The sequence below is a fragment of the Balaenoptera acutorostrata genome, chromosome 11 (assembly GCF_949987535.1).
Source record: "Balaenoptera acutorostrata chromosome 11, mBalAcu1.1, whole genome shotgun sequence".
Lineage (NCBI taxonomy): Eukaryota > Metazoa > Chordata > Mammalia > Artiodactyla > Balaenopteridae > Balaenoptera > Balaenoptera acutorostrata.
In genome coordinates this window covers 14,191,192-14,214,787 of record NC_080074.1, presented here as the reverse complement: position 1 = coordinate 14,214,787, position 23,596 = coordinate 14,191,192, and the positions used below count along the sequence as shown (strand labels likewise).

The 23,596-nt window shown below is 46.7% G+C and overlaps 1 protein-coding gene across 4 annotated transcripts in view; it reads right to left on the bottom strand.

Annotated features, from left to right (window-relative positions):
- LARGE1 (LARGE xylosyl- and glucuronyltransferase 1) overlaps window positions 1-23,596 on the bottom strand; it is a 604,481-nt gene that overhangs the window by 291,961 nt on the left and 288,924 nt on the right. For all 4 annotated transcript variants that reach the window (XM_007165714.3, XM_057556600.1, XM_057556598.1 and 1 more), the window contains exons 4-5: window positions 18,061-18,143; window positions 1,990-2,113 (exon numbers count right to left, since the gene is read on the bottom strand). In XM_007165714.3, coding sequence (XP_007165776.2) covers window positions 1,990-2,113; window positions 18,061-18,143 — 207 coding nt within the window. The remainder of the gene's footprint in view (window positions 1-1,989; window positions 2,114-18,060; window positions 18,144-23,596) is intronic.

The following is a 23,596-nucleotide window of genomic DNA, read 5'->3' as shown; positions in this document are numbered from 1 at the left end:
ACCTGGATTCATGTGGGCATCAGGGAGTCAGAGCCCTAGTCTTCCCCCCCACCAGTCCCTTCCTTTCCTCCAAGACCCTAAGGAAGCCTTGGGGTTCCCGGGGGCAGCTCACAGGCCACCGTGCCTTAACTTTCAACCTCCCAACTGCCCGTGGATTTCCCTACAGGCTTTCAATCAAGAGCATTTGAATCCTATATTGCCATGGCTGCAAAGGGGAATGAGGGATTGTCAAGAACCTGCTGCATTTCAGGCACTGCTGGGCCTTCACATGAGTTATCTTATTTAATCCAATATCTTCTTCCACAGCTGGCAGGGTTCCACCCATTTTCAGCTGATCAAGCCAAGGCTCAGAACCCAAATCAGATAGCTCTTTAATGGCAAGATGGGAAATGAAGCTGGGGTTTTCAACTACTTCGTGGTTCCTCAAAGAGCAGAGGGGGTGCAGGCTTGCACAGGGCACAGACACAGGACTGCACTAAGAAAGAACATGCATATGCTTTGCCAGACCTGCACCCCCCCCGCCCCCCGCTGCTTTTCCTCATGGTGTTGGCCCTCAGACCCCGGGAGACAGAGTGGCTTGCTTTCACCTTAATTAGCGCAGCAATTTGCTAAATTTTGTTTTTCCCTTTTTAAGAGTGTTAATCAATTTTAGCTCAGAATAGATCGGAATGGCACACAAATTACCACGACAATCCCCAAATGCTAAATTCCGAACATCTCGATCAACCTCAGAGCCTGAAATATGGGAAAATCAGCAACTCCGGCCAACATCTTTGTGATCTATTTAAAATGCTATGGCTCTGAAATGAAAAGATAATGGCTTTATGAGGTTTAGACCAAGCAATTTGCTAAAATCTGCCTCATGCCTAGGTGTTTAGTCCTTCCCAAGGTGACTGGAGACAGAGCAGCAACGGTTTCTGCAAAGTTACATGTTCCGCTAATAACAGCAATTGGTTAAATCCACAAGCATTACAGGGGACGAACAAATGCGCCAGAAATACAGAAAAGAACAAGATGTGCTCCCAGCCCCGTCCCCTGTTAAGAAGGTTCTAAACTAAAGCAGTCGACGGGCAAGTGAACAGAAAACGTCTTCCTCTTTCCTGGAGGAGTCATGGAAAGTTCTCAGAGGGGGTGGCCATGGAGCTGAGTCCTGAAGGATGAGTGGGAGCTGTGACAGGTAGCTGGAAGGGTGTGTCAGATAGAAGGAACAGCAGAAGCAAAGGCTCAAATGCAGGAGGGAGGGCAGAGAGCCCAGAGGTGGTTTCTTCGAGCTGAGTAATAAGCAAATTTGCAGGAATGGCCAGAGATGAGACTGGAAGATGAGTCAAGAGCCAGAATATGCAGGACTTTTAAATCAGACTGTGAATCTCAAGCTTGATGCAGACCACGTGGTACCACGGGAGGATTTTAAGCAAGGGAATGACGTGGCCAAATGAGTCTCCCTTGGTTGAAACCCTCTGGCCCAACATAATCCTTAATATTTATTCAACATAGTCTTTTAAAGCACATTCACATATGTTCTCTTATTTGAGCCTCTTAATTACTCCATGAGGTTGGTGTTATAAGTACATTTCTACTCATGAAAAAACAGATCCAAAGGTATAGCTTGTTTACTTTGTGTCTTATGACCAGTAAATGACAACATACGAATTCAAACCCAGGCCTGTCGGACTCAGTGCTGACCTCACTGGGTAACAGAATTCTCCAGATATCAGCCACCACAGGCCTTCCTTAAATACGGACCAGGCCGGTAGCCTCCAGCCTCCACAGAAAGCCTTGGTGGCCAGAACTGCACAGACCAACACGCATTCTGTGCTAAAGAAATGGTTGCTTTAATGCTTCAGATAATCAAATCAGATTCAAGTGGCAAACACCCTCAGTTATACCCTGGACGTTTCCAGTTTGCGAGCTGAGATTTCTGCCTTTGCTGCTGTCTACTAAACCAGAAACAAGAAAAGCATCCTGCTTGACCTCCCTTCCCACCGGTACCTTGAGCTCATCCGCGTTGTAGAAGTCTACTCGCACGGCAGGCACCATCCAGGTCTGGAAGAGCGTCGCCAGGATCTGCTCGGCGATGGAGTCGGCGATGAGGTGGAAATGCAGGGGGTTCCGCCTGTGGGCAGGGAGAGAAGGAGAGTCAGGAGGGAGAACCAAGGCCGCAGAGACACGCCCTTACCAGCTGGTAACGTGTGGCCAGTTTCTAACAGCAGTGATGAAGGACAATCAGGCATGTTACCTACTGGGGAGGATGTCAGAGCTGAGAAGGAGAGAGGATGTCTCATCCAACCTCAGGATTTCAGAGACGTGGCAACCAAGGACCAGAGAGGGTAAAATCACTGGTGACATTCAGTGCAAGCCAATCGCCATACCTGTTACTAGGGCATCTGTGTTTCTAAAAATCTTAAGTAGAGCATGTGTAACAATTTGGTCAACACTTTCTCTTTACCACCTGGATGTACTGGCATCAGTGCAGAAGCACATGGACAAAGGATGAGGTCTCTGGACCAGCTGTGTGGAGTGGGCAAGGCACTTCTCCCCCAGCATAGCACTAAGTCCTGTCTTCTGCCTGTTCCTCTCCGAAAGAGAAACAGGCAGCCACGATGGCATCACCTGGGGCTCCCATAACTGAGTATCAGCTCACCCTCACTTGTAATATTTCTAAAGCCTTTATTCATTCTACCTTAGTTGACCCGCTGTTACACTGAGCCAGCACCCAAAATACAAACCAGCAGTACACAAGGGCAAAGCTTCCAATTCAAATGAAAATGGGTTTGAAGCCCAGATCTGGCATCTATCAGGGGAGGACTTTGAGCACGTCACTTATACCTCTGCACTGCTGCTTCTTCATTCTGCAAAATGTGAAAAGCCTCCTCTACGGGCTACTGGGTCAATTAGATGAGATAAGAAGTACAATATATGATGCATCTCAACAACAAACATAGATGGGATAATAATAGACAGCAGATACGCCTTCTTGAGGGACCGCCAGGCACAAACCAGTAGTTCAACCCAGAAGAACTATTATCAGAAATATCATTGCTCTAGTACGAATAACAGCATACATTGTAATACCACGAATGAGCACCTCTGGAAATCTAAAGATGAGAATGACCTCGCCAACCCCAACCTCAAGGAGTTCTTACTATTTAGAGACAGTTACATATAAACCCAAATATAAACAGGCGGTGGATTGTGATAACAGCTACAACAGAACACAAGGTTCCAGGAGAGTAAAGAAAAAGAAGGGCTAATCTGGACCGGGTCAGAAGAATGTGTAAGAGTTGGGGGAAGTAGTGCCCTGAAGGATAAATGACTTTATTCTTGGCAAAGGAAGAGGGGACTCGATCCAAGGAGAATAACACGAGACTCTGGCTGGAGCCCAGGGGGTGCTGAGAGTGTGGTGGGAAGGGAAGGTCTATCAGGGACTCAGGGGTTTGAGCAGAGAAGGGGAGAGATGCAAGCGCGTAGGGAGCAGTGCAATGAACGCCGGCTTAAACAGTCTGGATTTGATCAGCTCGATGGAGGGAGTAACAGACTGGCCCCATAGCTCTCAGCCTCTTGCACAATCGCTCTCCAGCCCTGTTTTAAGTTCTAGATACACAGGTTTCTTTCAATTCCCCCTACCCCCATGCTCTCTCTCCACCTGGGCCTTTGCACATACCGTTTACTCTGCAGGAAACCCTCTTGCATTTGCTCATTCTGTAAATACTTATTAAACACCCACTGTTCACCAGGTGACGAGCAGGATGCTGGGGACATGGTGGTAAGACACCATTCCTGCTCTCGTGGTCTTGTCCTCTCCTTCTCCCTCCTCTTCCTCCCCCGCCTCCACAGCCCCCATTCAGCATTTGGTTCTCTCTCACCCAGCCTTCACTTCTGAGGTCTGCTATCATTTGCTCTTAGAATCCTTCCCTGACGACCCAGGACTAAGTCAGGGGCCCTTCCTAATGCACAGTCATCTCAGCATCTGTGCCCATCCTTAGGCTGTGGTTGCCTGTTTACTGGTCCGCATCCCCCCTCGACCGTGAGCTCAGGGGGGTAAAGGATGATGCCAGTTGCGTTGAAATGGAGAGCCCCATGATCGAACTCAGTGCCTGGGATGCAGGAGGAGTTCAATAAACGAAATGAAGAGTGGGATAGGTGATGGATAGTGGGCAGCTAAGGGGAACAGAGGTGTACACCTCATTTAGGAGATGAGGTGAATGTGAAACGAGAATCCGACTTAGTGTCTGGGGAAGAGCAACAGAGAAGTGGAATCCAGAGGAATTTCAGGAGAAGAGATCTTAGATACGGAGAGGAAGAGGAAGACACGGGGGTTCCTGGGCTGGTGGTGATTCGTTCAGGACAGGGGCTACAAGAAGAAAGGCACACTGGAGGAAGACGATGGGTTTGGGACTGGGTATACCAAGTTTAAGGTCAGGGTGGCAAAGCCAGGTGGAGCTGGGTAGATGAGTCTAGACCTGAAGAAAGTTATTATCCAAGGCCAACTTGCCAAACACAAAACAGGTGCTCAGGGTGCTGAGCTGAACAAATGACCCAAAGGAGCAATCAGCACTGCCGAATTTCTCCATGGCACCCATGGCGTGAACACTGCAAACTCTCCCATTAAACTATCTATACTCAGAAGGAAGGGGCATGCCTGCCTTACAGCTTCCTTGGAAGCCCTATAGGTCGCTTCCCTATAAGAAGCTGCCAGCAGTCCTAGGTGATGATTGGTGGCATGAGGCAGTGATGGTGTGTTTGTTCACTGGCCAGTGACTTACCTGGACGCTAAGCCAGAGACAGCTAGACAGCCACTTGGAAGTCAGAGGGTCCCTGTAGCCCTCAGTGTCGGCACAGTCCTCCCCCTCTCCCAGGAGCCGTGACCAGAGTCTTATGTATCAAGAATGAATGAAGATAAATCTGTATAACTGTCAGCTTGCATTTTTATCCACAGTAGAGAGATGGCTTTTTTTAAAACATTTATTTATTATTTATTTATGGCTGTGTTGGGTCTTCGTTTCTGTGCGAGGGCTTGCTCTAGTTGCAACAAGCAGGGGCCACTCTTCATCGCAATGCGCGGGCCTCTCACTATCGCGGCCTCTCTTGTTGCAGAGCACAGTCTCCAGACGCGCAGGCTCAGTAGTTGTGGCTCACGGGCCTAGTTGCTCCGCGGCATGTGGGATCTTCCCAGACCAGGGCTCGAACCCGTGTCCCCTGCATTAGCAGGCAGACACTCAACCACTGCGCCACCAGGGAAGCCCGAGAGATGGCTTAATTTTAGACATGGGGTAACAATACCAAACAGATCAAGATACTCATATTTGCCCCAACGCATCACGTTTTCCACACATCTGTATCTTTGTCTGGGCTGTTCCCTCTCCCTGGGATACTCCCCTGATACTTGGAGGTCCCTGAGTACCTGTTCTTCCTTTCAAACTCCCCTTGTCAGGCATCTCCTCCTCAAAGCCTTCTGTGAGCCCATCCTCATCCCTCCCTTTTCCTGCTAACTGGGCACCTCAAATGCAAAGCTAATCTACCACTTACGGCAAAGCACTGTGTGATACAAATTCAAACACCTGGCTCCTTCTCTCCACCACGAGGCCTCTGAGAACAGAAACCATCTTTTCATCGCCACCCCCAGTGCCCAGCAGAGAGGAAGGCAAACAATGGGTGCTCAAGAAACACTGGTACAACAGGGGAAGGAAGCCAGCGCCCCTCCTTCCCTGTCACCGTTCACATTCCCATAAGAAGTAAAAGCAGCTGATGGCATGCTTGCATCAACGGTTCAGGGCTGGCGCTCTGCTCCAGGACATCTGGGTCAGAACCCTGGCTGCATTAATGACTAACCAAGTGACCGAAAGCACGTGACTTCATCTCTCTATGCCTCAATTTCTTCATTTCAAATCAAAAACAATAATGGTAAGTAAGCAGTAGTACACTGGGTAATTGTGACAATTAAGTGATGCACATAAAGCACTTAGCAAATACCTGGCATGTAGTATTTCAATACATGCTAACAACTGGTATGGTCTGAATGTTCGTTCCCCCCCACCCCAAATTCATATGTTGAATCCTAACCCCTAAGGGTGATGATGCCGGGAGGTATTTAGGTCACTAGGGAAGAGTCCTCCTGAAAGGAGTTAGTGCCCTTATAAAAGAGGCCCTCTTGTTTTTTTTGACCACGTGAGAACACAGAGAGAAGTCTGCAGTCTGTAATCAGGAAGTTGGCCCCCAGCCAGAGTCAGGCCATGCTGCTGCCATGATCTTGGACTTCCCAGCCTCTAGAACTGAGGAAAAAAAATAAATTTCTCTTGTTTATGAGCCACACAGTTTGTGCTATTTTGTTATAGCTGCCTGAATGGACTAGGACCACTATTATCTACATTAACTTATGAAGCTGTTATTTTCTCTACTGCTTTTGCGTCACTTTTCAAATCAAGTGTTTTCAATGAATTCCTCCATTCACAGACAAAAAATGAGTTGAATGAATAAACACCCGACAAAGAGCTATCAGGCAGCAAGTAAGGCAGAATAGGGATTTAGACAATGAATGAGCTCCGAGTCCTCTCTTCAGGCAGCAATCAATCTGGCAGAGACAGAGAAAGAATACAAATAACCACATAAACGTTAGAACACCGGCGTGCTATAACACAGGGCTACACACACAGCCGCAGAGTCTGGGAATGGCACAGCTCCCAGGGAGCCACCTGAAGACACGGACGTGGACGGTGAGTGAAGGTACTCCTGGAACTGGATAGTGAACAACTTGCACAACGGTACAGGACGGTTCCACAAGAAGGAACATACATGCTACTGGAGTATAAGGGTGGGAGAGACCACTTCTCACTAGTGGAGAATCTAGGAAGTGTCCGTGGATGATGGGGCAAGTAAACCGGACCTTTGGATGCAAAAAGACGGAGGATAGAGGAAGGCATTCTGCAGGAGGTAACAGAATAAGGAAAGGAACAGAGGTGGGAAAGTCCACCGTATGTCAGTGAAAGAACAATGGTCTTATTTGAGTGGATCACACAACAACGTTTATTGAACACCTAGCGTATGCCCGGAATGGGGAGGAAAAAAAGAAGAGAGAGACAGTATTAACAACAGGAAGACAGCCAGACAAGGTTTGGGGAGCTCAGCAGGCAGCAGACTGAAGTTGTAATTCAGGAGGTTAATCTAGTTACCGAGCAGAAGATAGCCCAGCGTGGGTAAGAGGAACAGGCTCTCAGAGGAGGACGGTGCAAGCATCTGTATGAGGCTTTCCCCCTCTTCTGCATTCTTCCTCTGGTCTATTTAAAGCATCTCTCCAGAAGGGAGTTTAACTCCAGAAAGACACTGGGCTCATCTTTAGGGCTAAACTAGGTGTTTGCATTGTCAAAGGGGTCAGTGAGCCTCATCAGCTTCCCTCATTAGACAACTAGGAAGACGTTTAATCAGAGGACACACAGTCCCCAGCTCAGGGGACCACCAGGACCCTGACAGTTTGCTGACCCCGTCTCAGTAATCCAACGCGGTCTAGCCAGCAGTAGCGCACGTCTCATCGTGGGGAGGATGAACACCTGGAGGGGCTCTGCTAATGTTCCACCTTGGGGACCATCACAAGGATGTGGGTCCCATCAACTGCACCTCCAGCGGCCACGAGGAAAAGCACCTGAAAGCATGGCCCAGACCACTTTTCATAGAGCCCCTGTGTAAGCCAGAATGTCGCCCTTGAGCTTTAACTTCTGAATCCGGCTGCCAACCAGATGGTCCCACTTCATATCCCATGGGTCCCTTGGAATCAAGACGACCCAATTACAACCCTCCTAACAAACTAAGAATGTCAGCTCCATGGGGACAGGGACCTGGTTGGTCATTCACTGGTGTATCCCACCCCCTGGAACAGCGCCTGGCATATTAAATAGGGGCTCATGTTGTCCTCTCTTGGCCCCTTACACGTGCCTGTCCTCCTGAATTCCCTGCCTGAGTGAAAGGTGCACCATTCACCCAGACTCACAAGCTAGAAATGGGATTGTCACCTGGGCTCCTTCCCCGCCCACGGCCCACACACCCAGTCAACCGCAAGTCCCCAGAGGCAGCGTTAGTCTCATGGTTGGGTCTTTGAAGCCAAACCGCCTGGCTGCTTCTTATCTAGGGCCTGTCACAAATGATGTGACCTTGAGTGAGCTTTTTAATCTTAGCCTCAGTTTCCAAATCTGTAAAATGGGGTTGATACTGATGGCTCCTACCTCAAAGTTACTGTCCAATTAACTGAGTTAAAATATATAAAGGACTTAGAACGGTGACTCACAGGCAGTAAGGACTTCATAAAAATTAGCTATCATTATCCCAACTAACCTTCAGTAACATCTTATGAATATATTCACCCCTTCTCTCCCCGATCTCTGAGCTTGCTCCCTCCAATAGCTCGTCCATCCTGTAAGCCCTGAACTCTCTAAAATGATCACGTGATCCCCCGCTCACCATACAGCCTCCCGCCTGGAGCTAACAGGACCTTCAATGAGCTCACCCCGTCCCCCGTCCATGCTCACGCCTCCCCACTCCCTCCTGCGCTCCAGCCATTGTCCTCCGCACACCTGCATGTGGCCACCTCTTATCGCTCCTTCAAGAATAAACTGAAGTGTCATCTCTTCAAGGAAGCCCTCCATGGCTACTCTATCCAAAATGCCCCTCTCCCTCCCCATCACTCCCCACCCCACTGCCCTGTTTGGTTTCTGTCTAGCACTGACTAGTATTAGAAATCTCCATCTTCATCTGCAGGTCTGTCTCCACCCTCCACTAGAATGTGAGCTGTCTAGGGTAGAGATTCTCTCGTTTCACAGAGCACCTACTCTCTCGTTAACCCCCTCTACAACCCTAGTGCCTAGAAAGTGCCTGGCCGTGAGTCAGGTCCAGGACTTGGCCACGTTCTCCCACAGGCTGTGTTCACGCTGTCGTGGTTTCCACACCGCCTACACGTTGCCGCACTTCCCTTCCAGCCTTCTGTTCTCAATTTAGACGCCACGGCTCCAAGGAAGCCATTCCACGGAGTCAGATGCCCTTTCTTAGTGCCTCCCACTGGTATCAGGGCTCAAAACTGAGATTTTTGCAACTGTTCCCTGTTAGACGGAGTCTTGGCACTGGAAACTACATTTTGTTGATGATCTTTTCCTCAGATTTTTAACAGTTCCTTGTAGATATAATCATCCAGGGATTGTTTATTGAAAGAACGAATGAACGGACAAATGAATAATTACCGAAGAGAACCAAATTCCCTCAGAGTGGACACAATTACCTGGAAATTAGGTGCAGAGGCACTTAGAAGAAAATGTGAGAGTAAATCTTTTAATTTGGGGTGAGGTGATGGTTTCTTAGATATGACATCTAAAGCTCAAACAACAAAAGAAAAACAGATAAACTGGTCTTCAAAATTAAAAACTTTTGTGTTTCAGAAAACACCATCCAGAAAGTGAAAAAGACAGCCGCAGAATGGGAGAAAATATCTGCAAAGCATATGTTTGATAAGGGACTTAAAACCAAGAATGTGTAAAGATCTTTTACAGTTCAAGATAAAGACAAGTTAGGTTAAAAACGGAGCAAAGGATCTGAATGGTCATTTCTTGGAGAAGATATACAAATGCCAAGAAGCACAGAAAACGATGCTCAACATCACTAGTCACTAGGGAAATGCAAATCAAAAGTCAGACACCACCTCCCACCCACTAACATGGCTAAAATAAAGAGATAGATGATAACAAGTGTTGGTAAAGATATGGAGATACTGGAACTCTCATTTGTTACTTGTGGAATTCTAACACGACTGTAGTCGCTTTGGAAAACTGTTTTGCAGTTTCTCAGAAAATTGAGCATTACTAATTGAGCATCAGAATTGCTCATTCTAATTGAGCAATTAGAAAATTGCTGAGTTACCCAGCAATTCCACTCCTCGTTATATACGAAAAAATACACACAAAAGCTTGAACACAAACATCCAGAGTAGCATTATTCATAATAGTCAAAAAGTAGAAACAACCCAAATGGCCACCAACTGATGAATAAACAAAATGTAGTACATGCATACAACGGAATATTACGAGGCAATAAAAAGGAATGAAGTACTGACATGTGCTACAACACGGATGAACCCTGAAAACATTATGCTACGTAGGAGAACCCAGTCACAAAAGACCAAATAGTATATGATCCTGTTGATATGAAATGTCCAGAACAAACACATCCATAAGAACAGAAAGTAGACTAGTGGTTGCCAGGGGATGGAGGGAGGGGGAAATGGGGAGTGACTGCTAATACATATGGGTGTTTCTTTACAAGATGAAGAAAATGGTCTAATGTTAGATAGTGGTGACAGCTGCATAACTCTGACTACACTAAAAACCACTTTTCAAGAGTGAATATCATGGTATGTGATTTACATCCCAATGCTTACTTACTGGCCTGAGATGTGGAGTGATGGCCTGACCTACGAGTTTGGGAGAGGGATTGAGGCCTGGTCTGTTCAGCTGTCTCTGGGCTTCTTTCCTTGGGGAACTGTGTTGTACAGTAAATCATTTGCCCAGGTGGGGAAGGCCTGCAGTTGTCCAGGTTGGCTCAGACTGTAAGTAAACCCAATTCATGAGGCCAAAAAAGAACCCACAGTTGAAAGAACATCCCACAGTTCCGGACTAACAGCAGTAGAGGTGATATTTCATTCTCCATGTGTAACTTCTGAGTCTTATTTTGCAATTGGTTCCTAACTCAGGAAGGTAAAAATGTTTTAAAGATAGAGGCCTCCAATTCCCCAAATCAGCCAGAGGTGATGAGCAGCCATCCTATTCTCTGTTGTCCAGAGGTAAATTAGCAAGAGTTAGACAGATGTTAAGAACATATTTACGCCAAAATGAGTTTCATAAACTGAAGATAATAAGAACTCATTCAGAAGAATCACGAAAGGAATAATTTTCTTAATATATGATTCAATGTTATTTAATTTTATATCTATATAACATCTGAAATAGCCTTTTATACCAGTCTACCAGTTACATATGCATTTTGGGAGCACTGCTTTAAGCCCATGAGAAAAGGCTTCTACCTGAACAGGCAAGCTTGAGGACACATCTTCAAATACAGTGGGGTCCACTTGGTTGGGTTCAAGCAACACAGACACTAGGTCTGTTCTAATTCAGACCAGATCACACTTTTTTAACAAAGAAGGAAGCAAGTGCATGCTTCATCTTTAGCACAGCCTGCAGATTTTGCTCATAATGAGCAATGCTCCTGCTGCCTCCGGTTTCCTTAACTGCTCCCCTGTTCCAGGCTGGGATGCAATAAATATGGTAATACAAAGAGGCAAAGATGATTAAACCCTAGCTTTCTCCCTGCTTTTCCTTTCTTATTTTGTCAGGAATGTGCCACAGCCCCTGTAAGGCAAGCCAAAGTCTGTTTTTTATTAAAATATACAGGGACAGCTGAGTTGAAATAATCCTTAATTATTAAGGTTACAATGGAATTGCAGTTTTAGAAAAAGAAAGAGCCTGTGACAGCAACTTGAATGCTCAGGGAATCTGTTACACTGAGAGATTTAAATGGAACTCACTGCAGAAGACCACAGCAGCCCAAATGAGGGCTTTTCAGTGCGAGTTCTTGGTTTGGGGGAGGACAAGTGGCCTTGATAATGTGGGAAGAATCGAGGACAAGTCAGTATCATGTCAGAAAAGCTCTCCTGGGGAGAAGAACAGAGCAAATCAAAGGCCTCATGATGTAGTAAAAGCAGCATGGATTCCAGGGTTGGCCGGAGCCAAGGCTGGAAACCCAGGAGCATCACTTATTCACCTGTGACCTTGAACACGCTATTTAACCTCTCTGAGCCTCAGTTTCCTCGTCCATTTGTGGGAGTAACGGCATCCACTGTACAGGGTTGGGATGAAGGTCAAATACAATGACCTATCCTTGGCATCTGAACTATACAAATTAATTCTTTTTGGTTTTACATATACATGCGTGACTGAATAGCATAGATCTTTTACCTGTTCACAGACTCTACATGTCCTTGCTGTTTTTCTCCCTGAACTTTAGTGAGGTAAAATTGACAAATAAAAATTGTATATATTTAAGGTGTACATTAAATACTTTGAAAACATTAAAGGTGATATTTTTATACATGTATACATTGTGAAATCATCATTGCAATCAAGCTAATTAACACATCTATCGCCTCACATAGTTACCATTTTCTTTCCTTTCCTCTATGCGATTTTCTTAAGTCTTACTAGAACACTAATGTCCAGGCCTTTAAAACCACTATTTATACTTAACACCTCAAAAATACATACCTGGGCGGGGGATGAGGATGATAATGGAAATTACAGGAATAATAATAATGTCTACATGGTCACCCAAAATGATGAATGAAAATAAAAATAAGAAAATGATACTCAAAACGGTAACTTTCCAAGAGCTCAGACTCTGAAGCTAGACTGACTGGGTCCAAACCCAGCCCTGCCCCTCCTCTCTGTGACCCTGAGCCTTGACTTCACATATGGATCCTCAGTTTCATCATCTATAAAATGGGGATACCAGTAACCACACCATGGAACTACATGAACATTCAATGCATTCATATCTGAAAAACACTCAGAACACAGCCTGATGTAGAGTGAGAACTACCTTCCTATTTGTTAAATAAATAAAATACATAAATGTTTCACATCGATTACCTCTTTTGATATTCACAATAGGGCTCTATGAGAGGTTGGGGAGCAAGGCAAAGCTCCAAAAAGTACAGTGACCTGCTGGGTCACCAGCTCATAGATGGAAAGTCCAGAACCAGAACCTACTTCTAGTTTCTTTTACTTAAATCCTAGGTTCCTCCCTTCCAAATCTGGAAACTGCTTCTATAACAAGTTTAAGCCTGAATAAGCAATAAGACAATTAGAGGCAGACACTGGTCATGAAGATGCTGTTTTATCCTCTGTTCTTGAGGGGCACAAGTAAAGCTTAAAAAAAAAAAAAAAAAAAGACGGGCGTGAGCGCACGCACACACAAACACACACACACACAAAACCCCCAGCTGTTTGACATGAAAAGTAAGGCAAATCACCCAGCTTCTTCCTGCCAACAGGGCTGTGGAGTAAGGGTAAGCAGATTATCCCAGCAAACAAATATTAAATGTTTACAAGCTGGTCCACCTTCCTGCCCACGAGGTAAGCACTTAGTGACTAAGTGAATATATATACTTCTTCCTCTGCTCACTAAAAGCTCGGTTTCCTTGAAGAGCAGCTATACTTCCCAGTTTATCTGCAACTGGGATTGGAGTTACAGGCATCCCCCCAATTTTTCTTTAAATAGTCTCCCATCTAGGTGACACAGACACATATTGTGTTATTTTCAACTAGGTAAACCTTTGCTCACATTTATTTTGTATTTATTTTTCTCATCCTCCTTTTTTCTTCATCACAGAGGGTGCAGAATAAGATGACCAAAAATATATATAAAGAGAAAACAAAACCAAGATCATCTGTATTTCTACCACCCCAGGCACAACATACAAAAATTCCATTTTTCATGTATGTTTTGCTATTCTTTCATCCCCTGTATTTCAACCATGTATATGTGTATCTGTATGCATGCCACACACGTGTGCATGTATTTATATAATGGAACGATGTTATGCATGAGTTTTTGAATTGTGTTGTCACTCACCTTATATCATAAAATATCACTTGTTGGGCTTCCCTGGTGGCGCAGTGGTTGAGAATCTGCCTGCCAATGCAGGGGACACGGGTTCCAGCCCTGGTCTGGGAAGACCCCACATGTCGTGGAGCAACTGGGCCTGTGAGCCACAACTACTGAGCCTGTGCGTCTGGAGCCTGTGCTCCGCAACAAGAGAGGCCGCGATAGTGAGAGGCCCGCGCACCGCGATGAAGAGGGGCCCCCGCTTGCCGCAACTAGAGAAAGCCCTCGCACAGAAACAAAGACCCAACACAGCCAAAAAATAAATAAATTAATTAATTAAAATATCACTTGTCCATGTTATGACATACTTTTTACAACCAACTAAGACTATAGTTTACTATAAGAGGACATTCCATTATTTAGACTTACTGTTTAAGTATTATTTGAATTTTTATGATTATAAGCAATATTTTGCAAAAACTTTTTTTCTGTAATTAGGATTATCCTTTTAAGACAGACTCCCTAAAGTAGTCATAGGGTAAATATCTTGGTCATAATACTATGAACTTTCTTTCTAAAAGGTTATAGCAATTTTTTACTGCCAGCATCAGCATATAAGAGTGCCGATAACACTTTTACTATCTTTTAAAATATAGTGCGCCCACTGTCATTAAGTGTGCTGCAGAAGCAAAATTGATTTGATGTAACAAAGCAAACCTTAAATGAAATTTTGCTAAAATTCTTGTCTGGAAAATAAATCTAATTACTGTAATTAACAGTGAAAGCCAAAAGAAGCATCCTGCACCACTATATTATTAACATTAAGAAGGTACTCCATTTGTCAAAGTATTTTATAATCAAGTATTAGTTAATCCTCATAGCGGTGCTTTGGAAACAATGAAGCTATTTATAGCTGGACTTTCTGAGCTGAATGTCTTTCAAAGGTCCTTTTGTCTTGATATCTCAAATCATTATCACCAGCATATCAATTCACAGAATGATTCGCATCTGTAGAATTTCAAGGATGGGAGGGACTTAATTGGCTATTCGGTCCAAGGAGATCAAGTAGTCACTGATGTGGGGTGTAGAATGTTCATACCACATACTGAGAATTTGCTTTCTTCTCAAATCCCCATGCCGCCATGAAAGTATGGCATGCCATCAGCAGCTGATAATAAAACTACTGCTATTTTTTTAAATTTATTTATTATTTTATTTATTTACTTTTGGCTGCGTTGGGTCTTCGTCGCTGCGCACAGGCTTTCTCTAGTTGCGGCGAGCAGGGGCTACTCTTCGTTGCGGTGCGCGGGCTTCTCATTGCGGTGGCTTCTCTTGTTGTGGAGCGTGGGCTCTAGGCGCGTGGGCTTCAGTAGTTGTGGCACACGGGCTCAGTAGTTGCGGTGCACGGGCTTAGTTGCTCCGTGGCATGTGGGAATCTTCCTGGATCAGGGCTCAAACTCGTGTCCCCTGCATTGGCAGGCGGATTCTTAACCACTGCGCCACCAGGGAAGCCCACTATTGCTATTTTTAAATTTAACATCTTTGTGCTTCAGTTACTTTAGGAGTAGAAGTTTATACTCAACAGGATTCTTACGATTTCAACAACTATTGGAATTATTTAGGTTTCGTGACCTTAAATGTGTCGTAATTGAGAAAGAGCACGACTACCTGTCATCATGCAAATACTCTTCTCTAAAGAGTGGGATTTTTTTTTCAATCAGGGAGGGACCCGAGTTCTTTAGTGGAGACAAGGACTAAACACATAAAGGCTGAGAACCACTCATCTGATTCAATGCTTAGCCTACATAAAGCCTGGTTTCAAGGGGCAGATGAAGGCTGCAGAACCATGAGTCTCAAAAATGCACAGAAGCCATGGTGTTGGGAAAGGGCCCCTCTTCATTCACATTCCCATCTCCTCCTCAGATGTACAACTGAAATCACAGTGGCAACCGGACAGAGCTACAAGGAGGACCTGAGCACCCCTAGCAGTAACTGATCCTGTAATATATTTGTTGGTTGTTCACCTCTCCCAACTCCCTTCCCTGCTCCAGAAGGCAGTGAATCTGATGTTTTGCTAACCTGCCAGCTGACTGCAGGAACACTGGGGGCCCAGCAAGAACCAGCCACGTGAGTTCAGTACAAACAGCTGAGCTAAGAAATATTGTTTTCAACCAAGTAAGTTTTGGGGTGAACTGATTCCTAGCAAAAGCTAACTGATATACAAACTAAAGTCTCAAGAGTGAGATGATCTGCTGAACATCACTGAGCTATAATAGCGGCCTGAATGTGAAATCGAACTAAATCTGGGCTAGTAGGTAACGGGTTGAATTAACACTCTTCAGGTTATTTATTAATGCAGTCTCCTAGGTTCACTTATTAAAACAAGTCAACACTTACTGAGCATATAATACATGTTAAGTACTTTGCTGAGATACTGGGAAAACAGGAAAAATAAGGCATGGTGTCTGTCTCCAGAAGCCCCAGATTCTACTACAGAAGATATAACATGAATACATAAACAAATTACAATGTAAATATAAATATAATGATAGAAAGATATACAGGGTATTATGGGCTGGTAGAAGGGGAGTCCCGACCCAGGCTTCCGGTTAGAAATGATGCCTACACAAAAGCTTCAAGGATAAAAGGAGTTTGCCAGCCTGGGGTGGCAGGGAGAGGCAGGGGGAGGGGAGAAATGGGCAGAGAGAGGGGCAAGAGGAAAACAACAGGCAGGGCGCACCTTGGAGAGGGTGGGGACCTACCAGCAGATCAGTGCTACTGGAGCATGAAGAAACAGCAAGGAGGAGAAAGAGAACACTGCTGAGAATGACGTCACCTCCCGGATGGTCTGTGTGCCACAGTAAAGAGATTCCATTCTCTTCCCTCGACAAGGAGAAGCTAATGAAAGGTTTTAGGAAATCAGATTTGCATGCCTGAAATATCCTTCTGACATTAGGGAGGATGGGTCAGGGAGACAGAAAGCACAGCTGAGAGTACATGTAGACATGAGCTATGACAGTCACAGTGGGGATGGAGGGGAAGGGGTGGAACTGAAAATTACTTAGGAAGGAGGACCTCAAGGAATCGGTGACAGATGGGCTGGTTGGGGGACTGAGAGAGGAAGTGGACACAAGATGAATCCCACCTTCCTGCAGGGTGGGTATGTCTTGGGCGTCCACCATCTCTCCCTTCTCCTTTTATGCTGTTGACAGATTTTGGTGTAAAACTTTACATTGACCACTGTTCAATTAAACTGTGGGAGCTTTTCATGACTGTTCCTACTGCTAAGACCCTTCTGGATCCTGCCGTGGTTATCGGATACATTTCCATGCTGTTGGCTGCAGCTATGGATGGGCTTCATCCAAATCCTTGGTAAGAAAGAATGTTCGAGCAGAGCCCAAGGACACTGGCTGGGGCTGTAGGCCCAATTCTGGATACACTCTGAATATAACTAGGTATCAATCAAAATAGTGAGGGGACAGAAGAAAAGTGCCATGAAAAAGTACTATAAAAGCAAATGGCAGGAGTTTGACTTGGAGAACAGAGGACTCAGGAGGGACTGTCATTTCCAGGTGGAAGACGAATCCATCCTTTGTACGACTGCCTCCATGGTGATGCGCTAGCCCCAACGGACTTCATCACAGAATCTACCGGCTGGAAAAGTTCAGTTTGATGTAAGGCAGGACAGTCTAATGGTCAGAAACACCCGGAGGTGGGATGGGCTACGCTGGAATAGAATAAGCATCCTGTATTAGCTTGCTAGAACTGCCATAACAAAATGCCACAGACTGGGTGCCTTAAAGAAGTGGAATTTATTTTCTCTAGTTCTGAAGGCTAGGAGTCCAAAATCAAGGTGTCAGCAGGGTTGGTTTCTTCTAAGGTTTCTCCCCTTGGCTTGTAAAATGGCTGTCCCTCTGTCCTAATCGTCTCTTCTTATAAAAACCTCAGTCATATTGGATTAGGGCCTACCTATATGACCTCATTTTAACTTAATTACCTCTTGAAAGGCCCTATCTCCAAATACCATCACATTCTGAGGTCCTGGAGTTTAGGATTCAAACAGAGAAAATTTAGGGGGACACAATTCAGTCCATAACACAACTTGTCAACAGGGAAGTGTAAATGGAGGTATGATGACTGTCAGGCAGGGGAAGGCAATGAAGAAACTGAAGGAGCAAATCTGGAGTGTCCTTGAAGGTCCCTTAAGGTCTAAGAGCTACAATTCTGAACATTGCGAGAGGGCACCTCATCACTGCTGTTCAACATTATTAACATGATAATCTCCCCAGGGTTTCAGACAATATTCACATTTTCATGGCAGCTTAAATGATTGATGAGAAATGTTGCTTTTATTTAACCCTTTCTGGAGGAAAGGCACAGGCTGGCAGCTACACACGTGAGCCCGCAGAGGACAACAGTCACGCTTACCTGTGAAACAGGACAGACTTCACCAAGGTGACGACATCCCGGCTGGCGTTGTATCCGGCACAGACAATGGCAACGTGGATCGTCTGGGAAGCAAAGCAAGCAGGGGAGCAGTTAGATGGAGGAAGAGGACTTTCCTGGCGCTTTGGACCGCACGAAAAAGTGCCCTTATTTCTCGCTGGGATCACTGGGACACAAAAAGCATTGGCGGCAGCTGTCAAGAATAACTCGAGACAGTTTTATTAAGGCCTTTTTAATCGGTTTATGGAGCTATCATCATTTGGAAACCATTAAGGCTCTTTTCAATTACATTTCGGGGATGAGAGAAATGGCAATTGGCTTGAATAGCTAAACAGTGAGTCCCGGGCCCCCATGCCTGGAGACAGTGACAACTGGTAACAAGAGAAGAGAAAGTAATACGCCCTGAAAGGATGAACTGACAATCGGGGATCTCAGACGGAGACGTGGTGGCTCAGAGTTTGGGAAACGTTCTCACAAGATGTCTCAGGTCAGGGGTAACCTGAAAACAGGGCAAAGGGACCAACAACCACCTATGGGCCCCAGCTGGGACGCCATTCAAGGAACTGAAGACGGGCAGAATCAACGGGACGAGGACGGGTCATCTCCTCCAAGCACTCGAGAGCATGGGCGCCAGTCTGTCCATTAACCAATCACGTAACATGAGGGGCATGACACGTGTCCTGCAGGATGTCACGGAAGGGAACTACGCCACGTGCAGAAATACAGCACACCGCGGTCCAATCACAGCAAAAACGTCAAGAGCTGAGCTTCCCAAACGGGGTGACTTGGCACCTTGGTGTGCCGTGAAATGAATTACAGGCGACGAAGACGCTCATCTCTTGAAGTGAGATCTCCAGGCTACCAGGCAGGGCTACCCCTCAGGCTTGGCTGCCCTCTGCTGCCAGCAATTTTTCCTATTCACCTCCTTGTACCACACAATTATCACCCTCTGTGGGAGCCACACCTGGCAACGACTGGAAAGTACTGCCCCAGGGCATCCCCTTTAGGAAGTTGCCCAGCCTCTCTCAGAACAGCTGGAAGAAAAGGGGGGGGGGCAGTTCCTGCCTCTCCATGTTGTCCTTTTACCAAAGCACAGCCTCCCTCGAATTGAAACCTGCCTACTAACACCCACTCCAGCCCTGTTCTGTCCAGGGAGTACTGGCAGAACCAATATGTTCGCCAGGGCACCCAATACTGAAATTCGAGGGAGGGGTCTTGATAGGTGCCTCTTTGTTTGCAGAACCACACACATGGCCCTTCCTCCCAGGGCCCGGCTCCCAGACCCCCTGTTATCCTCATGAGTCACTTCCAACTGCAGTGCAGTTCTGAGGTCCTGGTCACTGCCACACAGGCTTCCCCGGACCTACTTTCAGCACCGTGCCTCCTGACATCACCAAGGGAAGCTTAGCCATCTCAAGGATAAACCAGCCAAGAGCCTGGAATGCGCTTCCAAGACCTCTTCAACTCCAGTGACCTTCACTGCACCTTGGCCACCCACTCTCAATGCCAGGAGCTGAACCTCAGCTTCATCCAGATGCTCATTTCGAGAAATCCTGAAATCACGGGTTCACCCGCAGCTGCAGGATTCTCAGAGCCTCTCACCCCTGCACCTTCCCCTCCCCGTCCTGAAGAACCCCATTTCGCCCTGTGTATCAGGCCCTACCTTGCCTGACCCATCTACTGTGCCCTTGGCTCCCTGACATGTTCAACCCCACACTCAATACACAAACCCTGACTCCTGGATCAGGGCTACAGGGTCCCTCCTCCAGACTTATACCTGGGGATCAAGAAGGAGGACGAGGGAAGATAAAAGAGAAAAATAATCACCACACTAAGAGTTAATATTTATTGAGCAAATTATTACATTCCAGGTACTGTACTCAGCACACAGACTGCCAGATTTAGTTGTACAAGGCAAGTACAGTGTTACTATTTCAGCATTATAGATCAGGAAACACACTGAGAGAGATGGGATTTGAATTCTGCAAAAGAGATTCTTCACCCTGCTGGTGGTACATCAGAAACACCCAAAAGATTTAAAAAATACACCCTGTGCCCCAGCCCCATCTCAGACCAATGAACAATCTCCTATGCTCAAGATCTTAAAATACCCTGCTGGAAGGCGGTGGTTCTCAACGGCGGGTAATTCACTCCCCTCTGCCTCCCCCAGAACAGGCGTCAATGTCTGGACTCATTTTTGGTTGTCACTCCTGGGGGTGTGCAGGGTTACTGGCATCCGGTGGGTGGCGGCCAGGGATGGTGCTCAACATCCTACAATTCGCAGGAGGCATTCCACCAAAAAAATGATGCTGTGCAAAAGGTCCAGGTTTTCAGGGTGGGGAGGCGGGTGGGGGAGGCTCAGATCTCACGGGGCACCAAAGACACCTTTCTCAAACTCATTTCTGCACATCTCAACTTCTCCACCTGTAAAATGATGACAGCCCCGCTTAGCTCCGGATAATATCTCCAAAAGACTCGGAATCAAAGCCTGTAATGTGGATGCAACTGTCACTGTTTAAATCATGAAGGAAACGGATAGGAAAACGCCTGCACATGGGAGACATAACCAGGGTGGGGATGAGAATGGGTAAAAGCACGCTGAATCAGGCTCTTTGGAATTGCAAATATTTAAACACCTGGCCTCCGAGATATCAAACTTTGTCTTGGCTTCAGGGTTCAGGGACGTTTTCAAATGGGCCCATTAAATGTAAGCACGCGCATGCACATTCTCAAACATTTTACATAATTTTCCAATCTCTTTAGTTTCATCCAGTACACCTGCCACCATGAATAAATTCATCCTCTGGAGCCGCTGCGGCAGAGCCCTGCTACCCAGGAAAGCAGAAAATTGGAGTGTCACGAACACGCGCTTGGAAGAGTTCGGGGTGGTCCCAAATTTTGTGGGTGCAGCAGCGAATGGCAGGAGTGAGGCAGGGCTTGGGGTAGGAGCGGAGACAGTCTGCGAACAGGGATGAAGGTTCCTTAAAAGAGCAGGGGTGCACACATGGCCTTACCATGAGAACTTTCTGTTCTGAAGCTATGAAGTCCAGGTTTTCAAGTTTCTCAATGTGGTGGCTTAAAGATGGTCACAGATACATGGACATTCCAACTCCCAAAGGGAAGGGTCTAAACATCAGATTCTGTGACCACTGGTCCACTTCCGCCCTATACTTGGTAGATGTCATACTTGCCTTTATTGGTCAAAAAGTCTGCAAGTAGTGTGACGATGCTCTTCTTTGCTCCTCTAGACTCACTCTCTGCCCTTCTCCAACTGGCTCTGTGCCCCAAGAGCCTGATTTTTTTAGACCGAATTAACTGGGTTCCTCCTGCTTCTGGTTCCTGGTTGAGTTTGGTCAATGGGAGACCCTAGCGGGAGTCCAAAGCCCCCCCCCCTTTATGTCCACTTATTGCTGGATTCCACAGGGCCTCCCGCCTGCACCTCTCAGGCCCAGGGGTTGTAGTGACTCCCTCGTGGGAGCTGTACCACCCTCGCTGGTTCCCCTTAACCCTGCATTAAACCCTCTCCACCTCTTTTGTGAGTGTCCCTCTGTTTCCTGCCAAGACCAGACCAAATTCCAGTGATCCTTCCTCAGCACCCCATGCGTCCTGGTGGCTGGAAGGGAACCACAGATAATTTTGGAGCATCCATAGATATATCACCGATTCCGAAAATAAAACAAGGCAGGAGAGCATCAATATAACAAACTTGAGAATGGATAAATTGTAGTTATAAATTTTAAGGCACTCTGGAATTCCCTGGCGGTCCAGCGGTTAGGACTCAGTGTTTTCACTGCCGGGGCCGGGGTTTGATCCCTGGTCAGGGAACTAAGATCCCACAAGCCGTGTGGCATGGCCAAAAAAAAAAAAAATTTACTTAAAATTTTAGGGCTTCCCTGGTGGCGCAGTGGTTGAGAATCTGCCTGCCAATGCAGGGGACACGGGTTCGAGCCCTGGTCTGGGAAGATCCCACATGCCGCGGAGCAACTAGGCCCGTGAGCCACAACTACTGAGCCTGCGCGTCTGGAGCCTTTGCTCCACAACAAGAGAGGCCACGACAGTGAGAGGCCCGCGCACCGCGATGAAGAGTGGCCCCCGCTCGCCGCAACTAGAGAAAGCCCTCGCACAGAAACGAAGACCCAACACAGCCAAAAATAAATAAATTAAAAAATTTAAAAAAAAAACAACAAAAAAACAAAATTTTAGAGCACTATACAAAATTCTCAGACACAGGGACCACAAGGCTCTTTCTAAGGAAGCCAGTAAAGCTTCCTGCTCACTCCCTTTATTCCTGAATACAGTGCCGCAAGCTGCACCCAAAGATACAGGTCGGAGTGCCAGAGCTAGGCTCTCATTCCTGATGCCACTGGGGTCAAGTGCGTGACCTTGACTTTTGGGGCCCGCAGGAAGAATTCAGACGTGGCCGGAGTGTTTCTGGAGACTGATATGCCGGGCACCGTGCTGGGCTCAAAGGATCGAAACGTCCATCAGCCTTCAGCCCCCGGGTCGAGTGAAGAGGGAGAAAGAGCCAAGCAGACAACCCCAGCAGGGACTGCAGAGGCTTCGGTGGTGGCAAGCTCGGCGTCCCTGCCCCCGGAGTGGCCAGCAGCACCCCAGACCGAGCACAGGCAGGGAGAGCTTCCAGGAAGAGAGGGCATTCTAGTAACGAGACCAGGGCAATATTCACTGCTGCTATTCGGGGTCAGCAGGGATTTATAACTGTGTGCTTGCCAGTCTCCATGTAACCTGAAAGAGAACTGCCCTCCAACAGGAAAAAAATCCCCATAGGGCTGTTTCCTCATACAGGCATGCAAGAGAAAAATAACCACTGTCCCCAAAGAAATTCAGACCAAAGCAAAGGATGGAAGACAAACTGTGGCCCCGGCAGAAGAAATCAACACTCCAGCCAGCCACGTGTCCAGCAGCGACCCCATTAGCAACGACCCTGAAGGCCAGGCATTCCGCCTGGGGGCACAACGTAGTGAAAGCACCTCATAACCGGGAGCCTTTGGGAGTGGGAGGGGAAACCTATTTAAACGCTGGCATATGTGCGGAGGGGCTGGGGGGAGTCAGGCTCGGCCCAGGTTCTGGACTGCAGCTGCTGGAACAGGCGGTGGAGAGGCAGGACCTCCCAGAGGACAGATGCTCCCATGGCAGCCAGGGAGAGGCACACAGCTGGCGAAAGAGGCAGGAGCCAGTTAGGTGGGAGAACCCAACGAGAGTGAAGAGACCTGGGTCTGAGCCGTAACTTCAAAGCTAAGTCGCTGTGTGACCTTGGAGCAGTCGCTTAACATCCCTGAGCCTCACTGGCCCACCTGTAAAATGGAGATCAAAATGGACACTCCGCTGTGTAACTGCGGGGATCAGACAAGTAAGTGCAAGTAGGTGCGCTACTGAACTGATGTTCGTTCATGTTACCGACTGCATACGCAGCGTAACGAGAAGGTGTTCATCATCCCCCGGCTTTAGCCTCCTCATCTGTAAAATGGGGACATAACACTACTTACCGTCAAGGGGTTGC